Source organism: Eupeodes corollae, chromosome 3 (genome assembly GCF_945859685.1).
Source record: "Eupeodes corollae chromosome 3, idEupCoro1.1, whole genome shotgun sequence".
Classification (NCBI taxonomy): Eukaryota; Metazoa; Arthropoda; class Insecta; order Diptera; family Syrphidae; genus Eupeodes; species Eupeodes corollae.
Window position 1 is genome coordinate 122,173,239 of NC_079149.1, and position 21,754 is coordinate 122,194,992.

The 21,754-nt window shown below is 31.5% G+C and overlaps 2 protein-coding genes across 4 annotated transcripts in view; both read left to right on the forward strand.

Annotated features, from left to right (window-relative positions):
* The window catches only part of LOC129952256 (tRNA-dihydrouridine(16/17) synthase [NAD(P)(+)]-like), a 95,130-nt gene that overhangs the window by 17,599 nt on the left and 55,777 nt on the right, over positions 1 to 21,754 (forward strand). The gene's annotated exons all lie outside the window — the stretch shown is intronic.
* Positions 22 to 20,775, forward strand: LOC129952254 (uncharacterized). The gene has a single exon (XM_056064755.1). The coding sequence runs from the start codon at positions 2,090 to 2,092 to the stop codon at positions 4,811 to 4,813; it is 2,724 nt and encodes a 907-aa protein (XP_055920730.1). The 5' UTR covers positions 22 to 2,089; the 3' UTR covers positions 4,814 to 20,775.

The window sequence follows — 21,754 nt, forward strand, 5'->3', positions numbered from 1 at the left end:
AAGTGATTAATTATACTCAGCATTAAAAGATATTCTAGTACCAAAAGAGAGTTCACAAAGTGTGATCTATAACATCTGTCTATACAATCTTAACTTAAATCTATCTATCAATCCATCCGTCCAAAAGGGGGTTATATCCGCCAACAACTTATAGTACAATGTTTATGTACACTGTACCTACATTTGTTGTGTCTTATTTAAAAGCTTTTGCAAGTTTAAAACTTTGGTATCCATTTCCAAATCCCACTCACAGCTCACAGAGTGTTTTTGAAAACTCAGAGAGTTGATGGAGATTGGAGAGGATGAAATGCTTTTCCAAAACGCAAAAACTCCACTCCAATGGATATAGTATAGTAGCTTGGCTCATTGGGATACATCCACCAGCACCACATCTATGGGATTCAGTTGTAGCTTATACCCCGTCCGTCATGGTTAGAAACCGTATCGTAATAATATTTTGTTTATATCTTTTGTTTTATGTTTCTATTGTGCTGAATTGAATTGAAAACAAACAAACAAACACAATACAAAGATACTCCCCATCTCTAAAACAAGTGATTTTGGATTTTAAAAAAGTAAATACAAAACATGCCATAACAACCATCCATCCATTGTGTATATCGTATATTTTGTCGTAGCCGTCGTATCCGTCGTCAGTCGTTACTCGTCAACGTCGTCGTCTTCTGTGTTGTTGTTTTTGTTGTTATGCCGTCGTCGTGAATTCATCGAAAACAACCCTTTTCGAACAATAGAAGTTGTGCTTTTGTCAATTAAACTACATGTATTCAATGTAGCCGTTGTCATTAATTGTTAAAAAAAACCACACCATACCAAACAACCCAAGCTCGGTGTTTTTCATTTAACCGAATGAATTAAAAAAAGGAATAAAAGAAAACCGATAGAACAAAGTAATCCTGTTTCTCCTTTTTAATTTTTTAGAATTATCCCTTTTCACCCTGTGTCTCTATAAGGCTGTTGTTCTATTTTGCTTTCTATCATCAACAATTATTGTTACATAAACATCAAGAAGGAAAATCAAAAAAGAAAAAAGATACTCAACACACCCTGAAAAAATAAACTCAATTGTAGCCAAAAAGGAGCAAAGTTTATGCGAAAAATAGAAAGCAAAAAAAAAGAAAAAGTATTAAAAGCTGAAAAGGACACTTGTGTCACAACAAAATAAAATAATTGTTGAAGATTTGTCGAGTGGATTTTTATTTTGCTGTTGTTTAAGCTAAAGCAATATCGCAGCCAAGGAGCCAAGTGGTTTGACCTTTTAAGAAGTGCCTAAAAATGCTTGAAAGTAATTTGAATTTGAAAGGCAATTAGTAAAGATCTCAATTTTTTAACTCTACGATATGAGGTTACGTGTCCTTAAGAAAGGAAGTAATTTGTCTTATGAAATAATCAACAAAAAGGGAAAATAAATCTGTAAAAAAATACGATAAAACTGTAGTGGGATTTGAAACATACTTAATTTGATAAAAATGTATAATAATACTATTTATTAATAGAGTGATATTTTTTTACCAAAAGAAAAATCCAAAATGAATTTAAAGTGAAAATTTAAGAAGTTAAGACTATATTAAAAGTGAAGAATACTTACGATATATTTAAAAATTCATAAAATACCGTTTTAAACGTTATTTTCTGTGAAATCTTAAAAAAACAAATGTTTTCAACATACAAAATTGTTATATCGTAAATACGATATTAATACAAAAATACGATATTAAAGAAAAAATTTGCTTTTCTGTTAGTTAGTGAATTACAAAAAAAAATAACACTACTCTGCAAAAATCAAAGATATTTTAATAAAATTGTTCTTACGATATAGGAGATAAAACCCATTAATGTGTTTCTTAGGTGTTTTTGTAATCAAAAAAATAGAATCTAAAATGATAAATTCAATAAATGTACTTTCGAAAAATATGTTCCGGGGTAAAAATCGCTGAAAGTACCAACGTTTAAAAAAAAAAAACAAAGGATATTTTATTATCAAACAATCGAAATTTGTGTATGGAATGTCGTTTATAAGTGCATCTTTTGTCCCACTGTGTATTCGTGTTATTGAATTAATCGCTATAACATGCTCCCAGAGCATACAAACGCATCGAATCGAATCGAAACGAACGGTAGCAACGGTCATAGTCTAAATAAACAATCGGCAATAGAAATAACCACAATAACACCAACTGCTGACCGAAACATCAATTCAAAAGCACACATAGTGCATTTCGCACTCACACACTCCAATACCAATTACAAAGGAGACAACGATGAGGATGATGATAACGATGCTGATGACAATGATGCCGAAAATGGTGCCGAAGACAATAATTGTGAAAAATCGCCAAACAACAAGAAAAAATCCGCTTTTGAATGTGACTTCTCGAGGTGTGTTTCCTTTCAGGATAATGTCAATGAGTTGCAACATCGTAAAGGACGTCGATTGAACGGCTTGCAATTTCCGTTGCATCCATTGCAAATTTTTGGCTGGATTGTTTTGATTATTTTTGGCGTTGCTTCGTTTTGGGTGTTGATTCCTTCGTTTAGCAGTGAGCTGCAAGGCCCTCTTTACGGTCTTGTCTCTGGCTTGTATATTGTGCATATAGTTTCGCATTTAGCTGCGCTTTTAATTGATCCTGCGGATCGTGAGCTACGCCGTTTGCATCGCAACGATCGCATTGTACCCGAATTCGATCGCGCCAAACATTCGCATGTCATCGAAAACGGCCGCTGTCATTTGTGTAACATTCGAACTACCAGTCAACGAACAAAGCACTGCTCGGTGTGTAATAAGTGTGTGGGAAAGTTTGATCATCACTGCAAGTGGTTGAATCATTGCATTGGCTCGAGAAACTATGTAGCGTTCCTGATGTGTGTCGTATCGGCGGTAGTAGCGACTCTGGTCATTGTGGTTGCGGCATTGGCCCAGATCGTGCTCTATCATCTGAATCCACAATGGCTGAGTTTTTGGTACATGGACGCGGAAATGGCCGTCTCCAAAGCTGTGGTCCAGCAGAGTTCGTTCAACGAGACCACTCTGGACGATGTGACGCTGGTCCCAGAAAACGTCACACTCTGGAACGACACTATTCAGATGTTCAACCAGAGTCTGGGAAATTCCACAGACAGCATCATCAATGACACAACTACTCCATCGAGCTTGGTCAAGGAGACTGTTGAAGCAGCAGCCGTTAATGGGATCGGATTCAGCGACACCATATTCCTCGTGTTCATTGGATTCCTTGGAGTTTTGGCGGCCATCACAGCTGGCTTGCTTCTTCATCTCTGCTTTTTCCACATCTATATTTCGTTCCTTGGACTGACCACCTACGAGTACATTCGCAATCATCGACAGCAGCAGCAGCAACAACAAGCACTCTCTACTTTGCCAAAGAATGTAACCTACAACATGAACAGCAGTCCTGACGGCAGCAGTCCCGACTCGTCCAAGGACTCCTGCAGCCAGATGTACTTCTGTTCGAGTTTACGTCACCCCAATAGTTTTCCCGACGACTTTCGTCTCTTCCAAGCCAAACCCGAAGACCGTCCTTCAACACTGCACTGCTGCGAGAATTCCCGCGAGTACCATCAGACTGCCCTGAAGACTTACTACATGTGTTCGCTGCTGGAGGCGGACGAGGCGACAACTGCAACTACTACGGCAGCAGCTGCTCTGTCAGCCGCTGCGGGTGATATTGAAGCGATAGAGAAATGCAAAACCAAGTCCTTCCACTGTTGTTCGAAGTTTGCCCAGAGACGAAGGAAACTCAGTACGGCAGCGAGCAAGGCAACACTGGTTGGCGAAATTGAAGCTTCTGCCACGACCCGGTCCTTCTTGCACTTCAGCGAACAATGCACTTTCTGCACGTTCCACATAAAGACTCCCCTCAAGACTGAGAACGTTAAGACAATTTCGAAGCACCATCGCTGGCGGCGAAAATGGAATTGCTGTTCCAACGTGCCCGATAGCCCCGATGTGCCCAATGACATAATTTCAACAATTTCCATGGGGGTCAATAGGTCTGACGTTGAGCAACAAAACGGCAACGGAGTGATGGCGGGCAAGAAGAATCCAACCCAGATCCCAGTGCATTTCATCAAGACAAATGGTGCCAACTTCAAACAACCTCAGAGACCGCGAATGAACCGTCCCTGGCCCATAGCTCGGTTCCGCCACATGATGCGCATGATAAACCGTTATCGCAGACCTCGCTGCCGACACAACGAAACCATGGTAAACGCCGCCGCCACCCATCACCCTCAGCATCCCTCCCCAGCATGCAATGTCAAGCAAAACCAAATCCGCCCAATACCCTACCCTCCGATGTATGAGAACAGCAGCAGCTCGCCGTCGAGTGATCACAGCAGCGTGCAATCGATAGAAACTATTTTGCCAACTTCGGTTATCCGAGACGAGGAGAGCTACACCTATAACGCAGCTCATGGGCTGACAATGCCTTCAGCACCACCTCCTGCACGACGAAAGATGCCAAATCCCACAGACCTAGACGAACTGGCGGACACACTAAGCTTTTCACACATCCCTACAAACTCCCAGCGGTTGCCAGCCCTCAATTCCGTCTATCGGCGACAACGAAGGAAACACTTTCTCCGAACTCGCTCGCCTACCTTATCTCCGATCCACGAATCGGGCCTGTCAAATCCCACATCACCACAACCGTGTCGTCATGGCATGAGTGCATCCTGTTCCCCGGCCACAGTTTCGAAGAGCCTCTGTGGTTCCGAGCTGAAGGCATCCAATGGATCTTTAAATACTGATAGTGACAGCAGTAGTGCTACTTAGAGAGTGAGTTCTATATAAACCTAATTATAGGATTTTGTTGTTGTAAATGCAATAGTTTTGAAATTAAAAACCAACAAAAAAAAACAAGTCTAAAATGCATCCGCCTGAATAGAGGTAGATCTTTGTAAGCTGAGGGTTGTGTTGAAGTGGTTTTATTAAGTCATAAAGTTTAGTATTGAATCCACCACCAAAACGAGTTAGTGATGAAATTAAATTGTCCGTCCTTAAGAAAAAACAAAAGTTAAAAAAAAGCTTCCAAAGCAATTTTCATTTCTAAGTCTGTTTTGAAAAAAAAAATACAAAACTTTATTTTGTTTGGAAAAAAAACTCAAGAATTGATAAATATGCAACATTCCATGTCCAACTAAGTCCTTTATATAAAGTTTAAAACTAAACTTTTTAACTTTATCAAACAAACTTTTATTATTTTTATAAGAACTTAAAAACAAACTGCAGTGTTTTTGAAATGTATTTTGTTTTGTTTAACTTGCCTTTTATGTTTTCAAAATGTCTTTGACAACACACAGAAGGGTGAAAAGGGAAGATACTTTTTTTGAAAAGTATAAAAGAAAATTTAACAAACAATATTGTGACTAATTTACTAATGTGTAAGTCCCTTTAGGTTTAAACCTTGCACATTGCTTTAAAACTTTTATTAATTTTCAATAGAGTGACAGTTCGCCAATATTTTGTTTCTACATTTTCTTTAATGAAATTTATAAATCAGCAAGGTGTTAATTTATGACCTGTCATCGTCACATTTGTTAATTTCACAACCCTTAAAGGTTTGAGTTATGAAAAGTAATAATATTACAATATTGCTGACTACTTTAGTTTTGACGTAATAATTGGAACTTTTCAGTTTTACGTTAGATGTTGACAGATGACAGCCATGATTAAATTACACCGTGAGACAATAATTTGTTTACTTTAAATCGTGACTTGATTCATTTTCAAAACAAAATAAAAAAAACATAGCAAAACCCAATAATTGAAATGAACAAAGATAATTAAAGATACATCAATAGAAGAGTAGAATTATACATGAAACAGAGAATGTAATGTATGTATATCTTACACATTTTGAGACTCAAAGCCTGGAATATTGTTAAGAATATCCCAATTTGGGAAACTAGTTTTGTCGTTTTATGATTTTATCTTATCCTTTCCACTTGATTTACAAGAAGAAACCGAGAATTGAAGCGCGAAATAAAAAAATTATAAGACGTCAAAATAAGGAGCGTATACTTTCTATTTCTGTCTATTCTAAAAACTGTTATACTATCTACATATGTATATACATAAATAATTTTCAGGAAACTATTTTTGGAAATCTTTAATTATTAAATCTAAATATGTCAAAAATATATATGAATATACCATTTACAACTACACGAACTCAGCAACTTGCCTTACAACAGCTGTCAAAAAACTGATTGGCAAATCATAGGCTTCGTTCAAAATACAAAATGTTTGAAATTCGAGTAGATTTCTGTTCTTTCAATGCCAGTGCAATGAATTTTGTGAAAAAATAATTTGTTATTTACTGTCATTTAGTTCTGACAGCTTAGCTATTTTTTTTTGATTGTTAACAAACAAAATTTATGCGAATACCCTATTTTCCGAATTCTGTCCTATTAAAAAATTAATACGTCATGTGTCAGTTGGACCAATGATATTATTAACACGTAATTTAAAATGACTAACTTTTAATTTGTTTTGCTTAGTACTAAAATAGTAACTTTCTTTTATTAAAAACGTAAAATGTGAACACGTCTAAAAGTGACATTTTCAAAAGAAAAAAACCAAGCAAGCATACCTTAATAACATCACTTTTGAGTTTCAAATTAATAGATTCGTTATTGATTTGAAACTCAAAAGTGATGTGAATTTAGCAAATTACTAAAAGTCAAAGTATACATATTTTAAAATTTTATTTTGGTTTGATGTTAAAAGATTGTAAAATTATAGAATTTTAAACTTTGAATAATTGTCACTTTATCTACAAAAACTGCTTGCCATCTTTTGGAAGTGTTCACACGTTCAGTTTTACTTTACTGCAACTAAAGCTGTCAAGACTCACAAACATTATCCAACACATCTTTTTGTAAAACTTGAATTTTTGGATGTTATAAAGTTTGAGTGTTATCGACAAATTAAAACCCAAAAAATCACGTGTTTTCTATAAACTCAATGAAAACTGGCACAAAACCTAGTTGAAACATGTCTTAAAGGTCTTGCACATGAGAGCGAACAACGAATGAACGAAAGGACGAACAAACGTGATGATACACATTTTAAAAAGTCAATTTCAAACAAAAACACAATTAAATTATAAGAAACCAACTGAAACTTATGTTAGGATAAATTTGCATTTTGTTCTCCAAAACAAGACAATTTTGTAAAAACAATTTGTTAGCAATGAATTGCAATGTAGTTGCTACGAACTGTCAAACTCTATTCGCGTTCCACATACAATCCACACTGCAACGAATAAATTGTTCGCGCTCAACTTAACCTCAACATTATATCTCTCTTATTTTGTTTGTTGAAAAGGGTAATTATAAATTGACAGTTCGTCGCTGTCTGCAAATAGAAACAAAGCTTATGTGAAAGAAAAGTCAAAATATGCGAACATCCACAGTTCGCAGTTAGTAGCTCAATCCACTTCAATCCACTGTGAACTTGGTCTGAAATTGTTTGTTATTATAAATGTACCTTTCGAGGGAACTAATGACAAAAAATTAAGATTTAAAAATATGTTAACCAAAATAATAAAATTTACAAACAAAGAATTTCAAAACTTTATAATATGAGGAATGTCTTAAATCAGACAAATAGCACATTCTAAAAATCTGTACCTTCTCCAATGCTCTTAAGTACCAAAGTATTTGAGCAAAATTCATTGATTTGATGAAAAGAAGAAAATATTTACATATTAAAATTCTTAAAATTTTGAGTTTATGATTTTCAAACATTTCAAGATTTAATTCCTAGCAACATAAAAAAAAAACATCATAACAAGACAAATAGGAACCGATTCTCTGTTCTTGTCAGCAAATTTCGTCTGAAATTATTGTCTATTGTTAAATTATAGAAAGAAAATAACACAGCACTTTTATCTACCTACAAATATGTACATAGGTACTCTCATAAAAATATCTTAAATTTTATTTCAAGGAAAAATTATATATAAAATATGTGTGGTATGCATAGTGAAAAGAAATAAAAATAGAATGCATATTCCATCTTTCCAATTTCATATTTTCTATTTTATGCTTTTATGATGATGATAATAATAAAAATCGATTTTGAGAAAAATATAAAATTTGAAATTCAACATCCTACTTTTTATAGACTTATTTTCTTATTATTGCGATTTTATTTTTCAAGAGCTTCTTTTTCAAACTACAAACTACAAAAGAGAAATAACACCCACTAAACCATCAAAAGACGTTCCCAATAAGAAAATATATTATTTTTGTATTCTTTTGAAAGTTTTGGAATCCCTATATCGATGGTATAGATAGATATACTTTTTGTGTTCCCGCCAAAATAACAGTCAAGAAGTATGCCACTCGTATAACCATCATCAACTTTTCCCTACTTCAAGTTGTCAATCAATGTCAAATATGTCGAGAATTTTCCAGGATAAATCTTATATAAAAGTCTTTGTAATATTGTGTTTCTTTTTTAACTTTCTTATGGGAATAACTAAATAAATTGAATATCATTCACGTTATTACTTTGTATTTATTTCGGTTCAGCAACACTCTCTTGACCGAAATTTAATAAATGGATAAAATAGCTTAATTTTATTGACTCAAATAGGATTTTCATCAGTTGAATTGTTTTGTAATTTTCATGGACACTACAGCTGCCATATAGAATGTATACGAACAAAAGTTATAATTTAGTTTCGAAAACATTTGAAAAGAATAGTTTTTTGAGGACTTCTAAGGATTTAATTTTCTAATGTAGGATTTATTTCTGTATATGAGAAGGTTTCACTCAATAATTTTTTTTTAATTGAACTGGCATCACTGTTTTAAAAGTGGAAACTAATTAGACAGGTGACGGCTGACAGATGGTTTTCGCTATGTAACAATATGTTGATCGTTCATTATCAATAGTCTAAGGCAAGTTAAAAAATGGTATCTTTAAAATGTTGCAAGGATCTATTAATGACACAAATTTCCTCTTTTTAACCCTGAATTTTAATTATTCCAATAAAAATATAATAAATTATTTCAAAAACCCTAGATGATGACTAATTTTTAAATAAAAAGTTATGTGAACTTATTTTTATAAATATATTTTATTATGTACAAATTTATTATCAACTTAAATGACTAAATAAAACTACGTTCAACACTCAGCTTATAGCAAATGAAAGCATTTTTGTTTAAAAGAAAAATATGAAATTGCCTAAAAAAAGAATCTTTTAATTATAGCTGAATTTTTAGGTTAAACAAAAACAAGAAATTTAAAACAAAAAAAGTACATTTTTGTAAAAGTAGTTATTAAGCTTGTTCATAAGACTAATTTTTAAAAATAACAAAGCAAAAAAAAAACAATGTTCAGTAAAAAAAAAAATGAAACAGAAAATGAGAAATTTTGGAAAACTAAAATTCATTAGTTTGTATTTTAAAAAATAAAAAATAATAAAAAAAAATGTTAATGTGTGCAATTATTAGACTGCGTTGTTTATCGAAAAAAGGATTTATAAATGAATTTGCGCTTTAAGAAACCAAAAAATAGAAAAGAAACCTAAATACCATAGAAAAGCCGTAAATCTGCTGTCTTTAATTTTGTTTTGAAAATAATAATAATAAATCACTTTGATTGACTCTATCTACAGAAATGATCCAACTAAATGAGAGATTAAATAGAGATAAACAAGACTTAACCATTTAACCCCTTTTTAAAGAAAATTTTATAGAAGTTGCATTCAAAATACATAGCACAAAATCCCCTTCTTTGAATTTAGTTTCGCTTTCTGTTTTCTTCCTTATTTTTCTTTTCTTTTTCTCTTACTCTTCATTATGGTTATAATTTTTTGATGGTATTATGTTTGTCTAATAGAGTTTAAAAATTGTATTCAAAGAGGAGAAAGAGTTTAAATTCGGTGGGCCTTTTGTATTAAAAAAAAAGAAGTTGTTTCTTAACTTTACATAGCTCGGTCAGACTCGTGTTGTGAACAGACCCATTTTAAAACGGTGAAATGTTCCCACGTTGCATAATATGATGTTTTTATTGCTGTTTCTTTTTCCTACGGCATTGCGGTACTCTGACGTTTGCACCTAATGTCAAAAAAGATCTGTTTGCTAATTTTATAACCTGTCACTTTTTGGGTGCGTTCAATAAGAGTTGTATATTAATATTATTTTAATTATACTATTTTTTAAAAAATCTTTCATATTAAAATTACAATTCGCTAAAAATAATCTGCATATCTTAATTTTCTGCATATTTTAATTAATAAAAATTAAAACTCTAAGATCCAGGTTTTTAGTTGCGAGTTAAACTAAAACTCGTTAATACGTAAGGGTCGTTAATACGTAAGGGTCTAGGCGTCTGAAAATGTAAACATGATTTTAATCTATTACCATTTATGCCTCTTTATGTTGACAACTCGTAAATTAATTAATTTACGAGAGAAACATTTTTGAAACATTAAAAGTTCAACAACATACATAGTTTGTAAATTGCGTGATAAGCGTTAAAAATAAAGAAACATAAAATAAGGCTTAAGTCGTTTTTAAGCATAGAAACTAGAAATCCTTTTTATGAATAAAATTATTAAAAATTCAGGAAGAAAAAATGGCTCAGGTTGAAATAGAATTTAACTTTGCAGAACTTTTGTTAGCTTTTTAAAAAAAAGCTAATCTCTTCGCTAGGTCATTCGCCGTTAATTCTACGCTGCCATTGAGTGTTAGTGATTCTATGGGACCAATCTTTTTTCGCACTCGTACTGTGGCAAGAGTCCTAAGAGATCTAAACACATAAATCCGCTGGTCCGGATGGTATCCCCGCTATTGTTTTGAAAAGGTGTTCTTCAACGCTTGCAAAACCACTGCGTAAGCTTTTTCATCTGTCCTACTCATCAGATCTCGTTCCGAGAGGATGGAAAACTGCACTTGTGCAGCCCATCCCCAAAAAAGGCGAATCTTCCTCACCCTCTAATTACCGACCGATTGCACTTACGTCCCTTCTTTTCAAGGTCATAGAAACGCTGATTAATTATCAACTCAAGAAATATCTCGAAGATCGAAAGCTTCTTAAAGACCGACAATATGGCTTTCGTAGCAATAGGTGATTTCATGGTTCATCTCACCAAACAGTAGAGCAAATCATTACATCACTTTGGGGAAAGTAAGATTATTGCACTTGATATTTCAAAAGCATTTGATAGGGTTTGGCATTAGGCTCTCTTATCGAAAATGCGTTGCTTTCGGTTTCCATGAATCCCTGCTTCATTGGATTAGTAATTACCTTTCGGATCGTTCAATATAAGTAGAATTGGATGGATTCAAGTCTGAAAACCATAAAATAAATGCTGGTGTGCCTCAGGGCTCTGTTCTATTTCCAACACTCTTTCTCATTTTTATTAATGATCTCCTGTCTGCAACATCTTATCCAATACATTGTTTCGCTGACGATAGAACTCAGCTTTTAATATTCGTTTTCAGATTCAGATCCCTTTTCTCGGTATGTGTGTCACCAACCACCTCTTGTAGAACGATCACATACTCGATGTTGCCATGCGGCAAGGTGTTTGAGTTTCCTAAGGCGATGGAAGAAATATTTCGTCCCTTCTGATCTGGAAACGTCCAAAGCTTGAGTATAACTCCCATCTCTAGGCTAGTGCTCCTGTATCTTACTTAAGGCTCTTGGATAGTATTGAACGTAAAGCATTTAAATTGATAGATAAAAATATCATCATAAGATCATTTACATCGCTTGAAGGTCTCTTATCTGACCCATTTTTACCGTTATTTTAACGGCTTATGCTCTAGAGAAATGGCCAGTTGTATTCCTCCCTTTAAACAGTTCAACCGTAACATTCGCGCCTCTAGGAATACTCATCAGTATACCCTCGAGCCCAACTTCAGCCGTACTGACAAATACAGAGACTCGTTCTTTAGCCGTACTACGCGAATGTGGAATGCCTTACAACACTCTCTCTTTCCTCGTCATTGCAATATTTAGGAATTCAATTCCTTTTTAATATAATTATATCTACTAATGTTAACCTTAATAGGTTAAGTTCATAAACGCTTCCAAATTTAAATCAAGAGTTCCGCAAAGAAGCTACTATAGGCCCATTCTGTTTATATTTGTTCGTATATGCAATACATTAAATCTATAATTTTCTATGAGTAATATATTTGTATTTATTTGAAAGAAACCCCTTTTATTTGAACGAAACCCCTTTTATTTAAAGAAAAAACCCTTTTATTTGAAAGAAACCACTTTTCGATTAAAATATTTCATAGCTAAATCAGGAGTTCCGCCGGGGAGCCACTAAGAACCTATTCTGTTCATAAATGGTTAAAGAGAAATTTTTACTTTTAAAGAAGGTGTTGCCTCGTAATCCAGCAGTAAATACCCAATACAAAAACGTATAAGTTAAGCCTTACAGTTTTGCAGTTTAACCATACATTTTAAAAAGTAAACTTATTTCCATTTCATTGTAAACGATTTAATTTAAGTTGTTATTTTAAAATATCTTTTATCCATTTGAGGTTAAAATATTACTATTTAGCTTACTTAATTATAGTGTATTGAAATATCCTTCAATAAATAGGATTCTTCCAACTTCAATAGATACATATTCGATTATCCATATTTTGTTTTTATTTTTTTTCCTATGAAATATGATTTTTCAAAAAAGAATATTTCTGTATGTTTTTTTACAATTCTGATCTGAATACGCGCACGAATGCACTAAAAGGAAAGCAAAAAAAATGAAAATAACCCGTCAATTCTTTGAATACAACATCATCATCATCATCTTTGTACATTCTTCTTCCCCAACCACACCACAATCCTATCGCATCCCTATAATACACCACCCCATTGATTTTCCTTCGTCAAAAGATGCCTGTATGCATGTATGTGTTAATGTATCTATCTATAGGTAAATGTAATTTCAATTCGACAACAGAAATAAAAAATAAAAAAAAAACATATACCTCTTCTCTTTTGCAATATGCTAAAGAAATCACTTAGTTGAATGAAACATTCATCGGAAATAAAGATAAACCAAAAGGTAGAAGGAATTCCGGTGAAAATTCTTCAAAACGATACTGAACTGAACACAATAACCATCATATACTCGTTTATAGCAGAGCATCAGAAATTACCTACCTTTATATATATATTAAGTAAAGGTTCTCTGAGTTCAACGAAAATAAGTAAGTAGGTGCTTTTTTGGACCAACTTACAGAATAAAAGAACAAAACGGAAACAAGGAAAATACAAATAAAAAGAAAAACACAGAGAAAAAAATGCAACAAATTATGTTGACTTTTCCGACATTGCATTCATCGTTACTGAAACTCAGTGTGGAAACTGTAGAAGAGGGAGGAGGGGAAGAGGGAAGAATGGGTGTATGGATGCAAAAGAAAATTTAATAAAAGAAATAAAAAATAATATGCAAAGAAGAAAAGGATTAACAAAAGAGACAAAGAAGAAAAAAATTACTCTGTACGAGTGACTAAAACATTTCAACAGAATAAAAGGATTAAAATTGTATGCAAAGTCCATGTCAAAAGATGTAAAGCTTGGTGAAAAACAGAGACAACAAAAACAGAGAAAAAAAAACATAAACTGACTTAAATAGTACGAAAAGACACAATCATACTCGGAGAATAAGAAAAACTCTTTTAAGACGAAATGCAAATTAATTCAAATGAACAATAACATTACTTCATTAAAAGTTATTTATTTAAATTAGACTTTTATACAAAACTATTCTAACTATTTTATTGTGCTAATTTTTGTCTTTATAAAAATAATTCTTCCTTTAGATCTCTTATAATATTAATCCTAGTTATATCCGATCTAGAAACAATAATATATTAATTGTTCACTGTGGCGTATACGTACTTTTTTTTAAATTTTCGTTTAAATCGATTTTAACGTCAGTGGATGTTGCTAATCTTTAAAAAACCTTAAATATACTCAATTTTATTTACAACGTCTATTATTTATGATGCACTATTCTCTATGAGAATACCAATAAAACAAGTGCACTAAGGCGTCTACTTAATCTTTTTTTAAATTTTATATGCAATGAATTTTAAATTTAAACAAATCTTTTAACTGACGCAATACCTCAAGAAAAGGAACACATTAAGTTAGGTTAAAGTGGCTGCGAATTCATAATCCACACACTTAGGCCAAAAGAAAAGCCCCATTGTGATACCACATGAATCTAGAGAGTTGCTTCCCACTAGTCGAACCAATTTGAACTTTTTATAAAGCCAAGGAGATATTTGATATCCTTGTTAGCTAGTTCACTGGGATTATCAAAAGAGCATTCTCACAGATGAAGTTTGCATCTTAGTGAAAGAGCAGAGCAAGTGCAGTGAAGGTGAGAGATTGTTTCCTCTTCTTCTTCGTCCATACAGCTCCTGCAGAAGTCATTTGAGACTACACCAAGTCGTATTGCGTGTCTGCCTATAAGACAGTGTAAAGACACCTATTAGGGAGCTAATATAAAGTCTGCTTTGAGATAACTAGTCTTTAGAGCGCTTTATGTCCATTGAAGGCCACATGAGTTTTGTGGCTGCGCATGTTAGTAAATTGTGCCACCTAGAGTTTGTTATCGCAAAAGCTGTTTTATTTAGCAGAAGTTTGCATGTAGCTATCGGTATACCTATCTTCTTCCTTTCAGGTTAAGTAGGTATGACGGTTCCATTTTTAGCGAGTTCATCGGCTCTACAATTTCCTGTGATGTCTCTGTGGCCCGGCCCCCAACAGAGGTGAATGTTAAATTGCTGCGCCATCTCCATAAGAGACTATCGACAATCGAGGGCCGTTAGAGACTTGGTTGAGACATCGTCAAGGGATTTGATAGCAGCCTGACTGTCAGAGAAGGTACGGATATCAGGAGTTGATATCACGTTTTCTCTTAGCCAGGAGAGAACCTCTTTTATCGTTAAAATTTCTGCTTGGTAGAGGCTACAATGATTAGGGAGGCGGAATGAAATGCTTAGATTAAGCTTTTCTGAGTACACACCACTACCAACTCCCTCATTTGTCTTGGATCCATCGGTATAAAAATGGATGCATTTGTCATCCAGGATGTAATGGATACCTGAAAGTTTTTTCCAAATAGGGGTTTAGGAATAGTGTAGTCCAAGTACCTTGGTATAGAACCAAAAAGGTTCAAAATCATAGAGTGTCCCACATTGTTATTGGTTCATTGAGATGAGGCGTTGAGTCTTATAGCTGCACTCGCTGCCATTTGTTTTCTGAAAGATCACCTTAATAGATTAAATTAATAATTGCTTTCGAAGCCAAATGAGAAGTTCCACAAGGAAGCCACTTAGGGCCTATTCTGTTTATATTTGATTTATTTATTATAATAATACTTTCGCGAGGGTGTAGCCTAAATATCTTGCAGTAAATATCCAAAACCAGTAGAAACAATTTGGTAAAGTTTAGTAAAATTAACAAAGTAAGGGGTGAAATCGTCTAAGTTGATAAATGACTAACATATTTTTTATAGTCAAATTGACTGTCATCGATGTTTCTGTCTGTGTAAGCTGATTCAACTCAATTCAATTTCAGAGTAAAATCTTCCCAATTCTCCCATAAAATATCTAAATAAAAGTATTAAATTAAATTTTAACTTTTCTTGTGTTTTTTCGAATGTCGTATGCTTTGTCTGTCACAATAATGTGTTTATGTACTTTAAAAAGGTAACTGACAAAATTTTCCATTCGTTTTTTGTAAACGACTATTAGTTCTATTGAGAAACAATATATTTGTTTGAAAATGACTATATAATTTTTGTTGTAAGAGCTTTTAAGGCAACAATTTGACTACCATCTTACATGGATGAAATTCAATTATTTTGGCTGTCATTTATCAACAATCACCTTAGCCAATTCCACCCCAGGAGTTTCACAAGGAAGCCACTTAGGGCCCATTCTGTTTATATTTGATTTATTTATTATAATATAAACTATTCAATTAAAGTCTTTATTTTGAAATATCCTTTATCCGATCTTGAAACAAAAAGATATCAATTGTTCAATGTGTCGTAGACGTACTTTTTTAAAATTTTCGTTTTGATGGTTCTTAACGTAAGTTCATGTTATTAATCTTTTTACAACTCATAATAAGCTCAATTTTTACCTGCAACATCTATTATTCATTATGTCCTAATTTTCTATGACGAAATCAATTAAAAAAACGTACAACAAGCCGTATACGTAATATTTTTAGAAATATATAAGTGATGGTTTTTAACGTTTGTTTATGTTTAAAAAAGTGATTTAGCATGAAACTCTTAGACGAATCTCACTCGTTTAAGAAAACAACTAAGTAACTTCAAGAAACGTTATATGCATAGATATGTACATTATTTCAATGAGGGTCTTCTATATTCGTTTTTTATTTCAATGACAAAGATAGCGTGTTGCTGTTTTAAAAAAAAAGGATAATAAAACAATAGAGACTAATTCAAGCATGTCGATATAATGTCGTCTTAGCCACACCTTTTTTTGTCTTAAACCAACCTTGTTAATAAATTAATTTAGTTTTTTTTTTGTTCCTTTCTTCCACAAAATACAATTTATTCTTCTTTGACAAAGATGACTTAAACTATTTATCATAAATGCTATTTTCTTATAACAATGATAAATGGTTCACGCGTAATATTTTTGCTGTCATTTCAAATTTAATTATACCACAATCTAACATTAAAGATTCTTTGAATTATGGTGTGTGAAATAATGTTTGACAAATAACCTCACATTCCTCATATTATTATTTTTATTTTTTTAATGGCCGTTATATTTTTTCTTTTATTTTTTAATAAATGTGTATAAAATTCCTCCTAAATGTAAATGTTAATAAATGTTGCGTGATAGGACATTTTTCATTACATTTTCTTTTATTATAATATGTATGCAGGTAAGGTATATGATGATTTTTATAGGTGAAGCCAAAAGGTTAATGTTAGGTAGAATATACATATCTGTGACTATTAGTGTGAAAGAAAAACTTTATTTTCTACTTGACCTTAACCTATCCCAGTGAACTTTTGTATAATTAATGGGTGGCATAGAGAGAAACCAGAAGAAAAAGAAAAGAATTCTTAAGAATTTAATAAGAAAAAAAATAAAACACTTAAGTCGACTTTGGTATTGAAATTTTCCATCACGCATTTATGGTCGAGGTATACATGGAAATTAAATTAACTAACTTTGCCTATAGTTGTGAAAAAAGGACCTTCAAGAATTTTATGAAGTTCTCGATGTTATGTTAAAGTGGACTTAATTATAGGACATATACATAATTTGCACGAAAAATTAGTACACGTGTGGAAACTTTACTTTAATTAAAGGTCACACGAACTAGTAAACGAGAGCTAGTGGACTTATCACATTGCTCTTAAGATTATTCACTGACTAAACGACTTCAAAAAAGTCAAACGAGTTAAGAAAGAACTTTCAAGGTGCTACAATGACTCTTTAAAGACCCGATTATTGTTTGTTTGAAAAAAGTTGTAACTCGTTATTCTCGTCATTATCGTTACATAATTAACTAGCTAACTCGTTAAGAAAATATTTGTATACTCATTTCTATTGTTAAATGAGTTGAAAATTTGAGTTAATATTGATGAGGAATAAAAAGGAATTTAACTCGTAATAGCAGTTGTACAATTAAATGTATTGAATGCAACAGCTTATTAAACATTGAACGTGTTACAACTCGCTAACGATAACTCGATATGTCACTTTAAATTTATATTCAAATACTCGTTAAAGAATAGTTTTGCTCTTTACTATAGTTATTTGCATAAAATAAATGAATCCGTAGAAATTATTATTTTATATTGTATCAGATTAGAATTTGGTAACTTATTCGAAACAAAAAATTGTTAACTATCGTTACTTTAACATTTTGAAAAAATGGAAGTTTAAACAAAAACGCTGATGATATTGGTTTTTTTATGAATTTGCCAGAAAACCATCAATTCAAACTTAAAAAAATATTAGTATTCGTTACTCTTCATATATTCGTTACTCTCCATATATTCGTTTAGTAAGAAGGAACTGTATTACAAAGAATATTTGAAGTTTTTAGCGAATTTTCTAAAAGTTTAAGTTTTGAAATTTAGCACTATTACATTTGTTAATGGCTCCGAATTGTAGAACACATTGTATTGAACTACTTCTTTTCGACTCATGCTTGCATTAAATTAAAAAGGTTAGTTTCGCATGACATTTTATGTAACGATTTGGACATTATAATTATGCAAGTTAAATATTCGTTACTTTATTAAAAAACTTACTTACATTACTTAAAACCAAACATGACTCTTTAAAAAAACTATGTTAATTTTCCTTATACAAAATGTTACAATTTCAATACTTATCATAAAAATGCTTGTACTCGTTACTCTCATCACACTTTCGTTAAATATGCTTTACTCTTTTACATATAAAATTTGTGTGGATGGTGTTACAAATCGAATTTCTTAAACATTCTTTAAGAAACTGAATGTTAAAATTGAGTAGTTTTTAAATAATTCGATTTGATTTGACGTATTAAATTGGACTGTGAGTATTTATGATTTTTGCAATATAGTAACTTTTGTATAGAATTAACGTAGTTTTCATGAAACTGAATACTTGTTACATAATAATTCGTAACTTTAAACTTTTCAACAAAAAAAAAACTGAATTTTACAAATGCGAAAAATAAAAATATTTTAAAGTAAAAGGTTGGTTGAAAAAATTGAAGTTAGTGGAATTATAATTCTTTTACCACTAATTCAAATGAACAGGATACAGGCATAACGAAATTTTTGAAACTGATTTAAGAAACGTGAATAAAAATTACAAATTCTCTTCTATTAAATTTGAAGTGTGTTTTTGTGTGACTAAGACATCAACTTTGGTAAACCAATCCTTGACAAAAAATCTCCTCTTAAGTAATATGAGATTGTCAAATCCAAAGATAATCCAAAATAAGTTATTGCCTGTCAATGGCCCTTAGGTTAAAAGAAACAAATAAATCCTTTGTCATATATTTTATTCCAATAGCTTCTTCAGAAAGAAGAAACACTTGATATGGTTTGTTTTGAATTATTCCTTTTTTTTTGTATTTCTGATATTATTATCATGCTTGCAGCAATGAAACAAGACCTTCCAAATGAAACCCCATACAATAATTGTAAACGGCTTTATTTACTGCATTTTAAGCAGACAATCTCCATGGAAAAAGTCGCAATCAAAAATATTAATACTATAATGCAAAAAGCAAAAAAAGAACCCTCCATGTTAAATTGCGTTCCATGGTTTTTAACTTTGAAAAAATAAAAGTTACCATGGGCACCTGTTAAGCTTATTTATTTTGAAATCCAATACTAATGGTTACAAAAATAAAATAAGAAAATGAAATAAAATAAAAGAAAAGAAATAATTTTTCCAAATCAATAAACATGAGAAGGTAAAAGTATTTATTATTACTTTTTTATGACATTTCTTTCTACATTTCCAAGTGGAAATAAAATCATATTCAATGGCCCATCATCCCCATAATCATCATCATCAATGTTAAGACTTTCTATGTCTTCTATTCATTGTGGTGTTCTGGAACTTTTAACCTTTTATGATCCCTTTTCTGTCTGGTTATTTACCTCTGCTGTTATGCACCCCCTCCACCCCCTCTAAATTGAAATCAAATACAAACATTTTCAACCCGAAGTCACAGGTAATCCTTGCACTTAGAAAGTCGGTAGTAACAATATCAATTTCATAATCAATACATCACATTTTATTGGTTCAATGAACTTTCATTAAAAAACTTCTTAGAGAAAACCAAAATAACAGTGATTTTTTATTATTATTATTTTTTGAAATAAAAAATAACAGTCTGGAAAATGTATCAGCGAATGAATTGGTTTTTCAAATGCGTTGGAAATGTGCTTTTGTTAAAATTAAAAATAAAATGATAGTAATAAAAGAAATATAAAAGCTATTGATAGGCAGTTTATATATTTTTAAAATTATAAATAAGAAACATTTTCTTGTTTTGAAAAAGAAAATAATATCCATTTAGCTATGTAGCTAGGATGAATTAAATATTTATTTTACAATTGATAAAAATATATATATACATAAAAAAACAAAAAAATATATAAATGTATAATGCGCAACAAGTAGTAAAACATTTGTACTAATTTTGCATAATTAGCTAAGAATTTAAATAAAATATTAAAGAAAAAACAAAAATTTAAATGTGATCAATTATAAAAACAAAATATTATAATAAATTAAAAAAATAAGTAATAAAGTTATATTCTTGTTACAAAACAAAACAGAACAAAAGAAAATCTCAAAACAACAGAATCAATGTCTAGTATAATCAATGTAGTTTATAAACTTATGAGTAAATGTTTAGAAAAAAAAGAATACAAAACAGTGTTTATTATAAAAATTGACGAAAAATTATAGAAAATTTAAAAAAAAACTAAATTGGGAAATTTTATTTACCTATATTTTAAATATAAAAAAAATCAAGGTTAATAGTTTGGAAGAATGACAACAAATAAATAAGTTATATACGGAAAAGACATAAATAATAATAATTTATACATTGATTTTATAATTTTATCATATTTTTGTAAAACAATTTGTATTATTATTAATAAAAAAAAGTATAGTAGAATCTTATTATTATTCTTTGTTGAAATAAAGAATTTTTGACACAAATTTTGTTGGGTTTTTATTCATTTACACAATGGTATAAATGGTTTTCAAACTACATGTTCTTTGATGTTTTTTACAAATTTCTAGATCATTTCAAACTGTCAAAGCTGTCAGATCTGTCAGTAAAAATGTTAAAATATCTAACAATATTGCAAACTTACAGTTTTCTGTGACAATATTGCCAGAAACATCATTGCATTAACTGTCTGAAGACGAACTGTCAATTATCTGTCAACTGTCTAAAAATAAAACTGAAATAGTTTTCATACAATATAAACATTGTCAGACTCGAAGCCAGCTTTAGAACTGTCTTCACTTTTATAATAAACTATCTTTACACAAAGTCTGCTCTGACGTTTCATGTCTGTCAACGGAAATATTAATTTAACGTTACACTTCAGAATTTCAGAAAGTAGTTAGCTTATAGCAAGCTTCTAACTACGATCAGAGGCTCATCATAAGCACATGTGTTAGTTGTTAGTAATATAATAATACAATTAACACCTAACACACCCACAAAATACAAAACATAATTAACATTTAAGACAATCGTTAACAAATAAATGCATATACGTATAAAGTAAAAATAATTTCTAAAATTTGCTTGTCAGAGAGTTGCCATGTTATAATCTTACAGTGATATTTCAAGACTTTTGGACGAAATCTGGGACAGACTAAGACTAAGACTAAGACTAAGACTAAGACTAAGACTAAGACTAAGACTAAGACTAAGACTAAGACTAAGACTAAGACTAAGACTAAGACTAAGACTAAGACTAAGACTAAGACTAAGACTAAGACTAAGACTAAGACTAAGACTAAGGCTTAAACAAAAAATTGTCTTTGTGCCAATTTTTGTAGGAAATTGAAAGTTCCACACGAAAGGAAAATTTTTATCAAACGAAGATTTGGAATTTTTTAAATACCGACAAAGTTAACTTATAAAAACGAAAAATATAGAATTCGAAAGCAAATTTAATGT

What these genes read in the sequence shown, in the direction of transcription:
- LOC129952254 (XM_056064755.1), top strand. Translation starts at nt 2,090, where the DNA reads ATGCTCCCAGAGCATACAAACGCATCGAATCGAATCGAAACGAACGGT.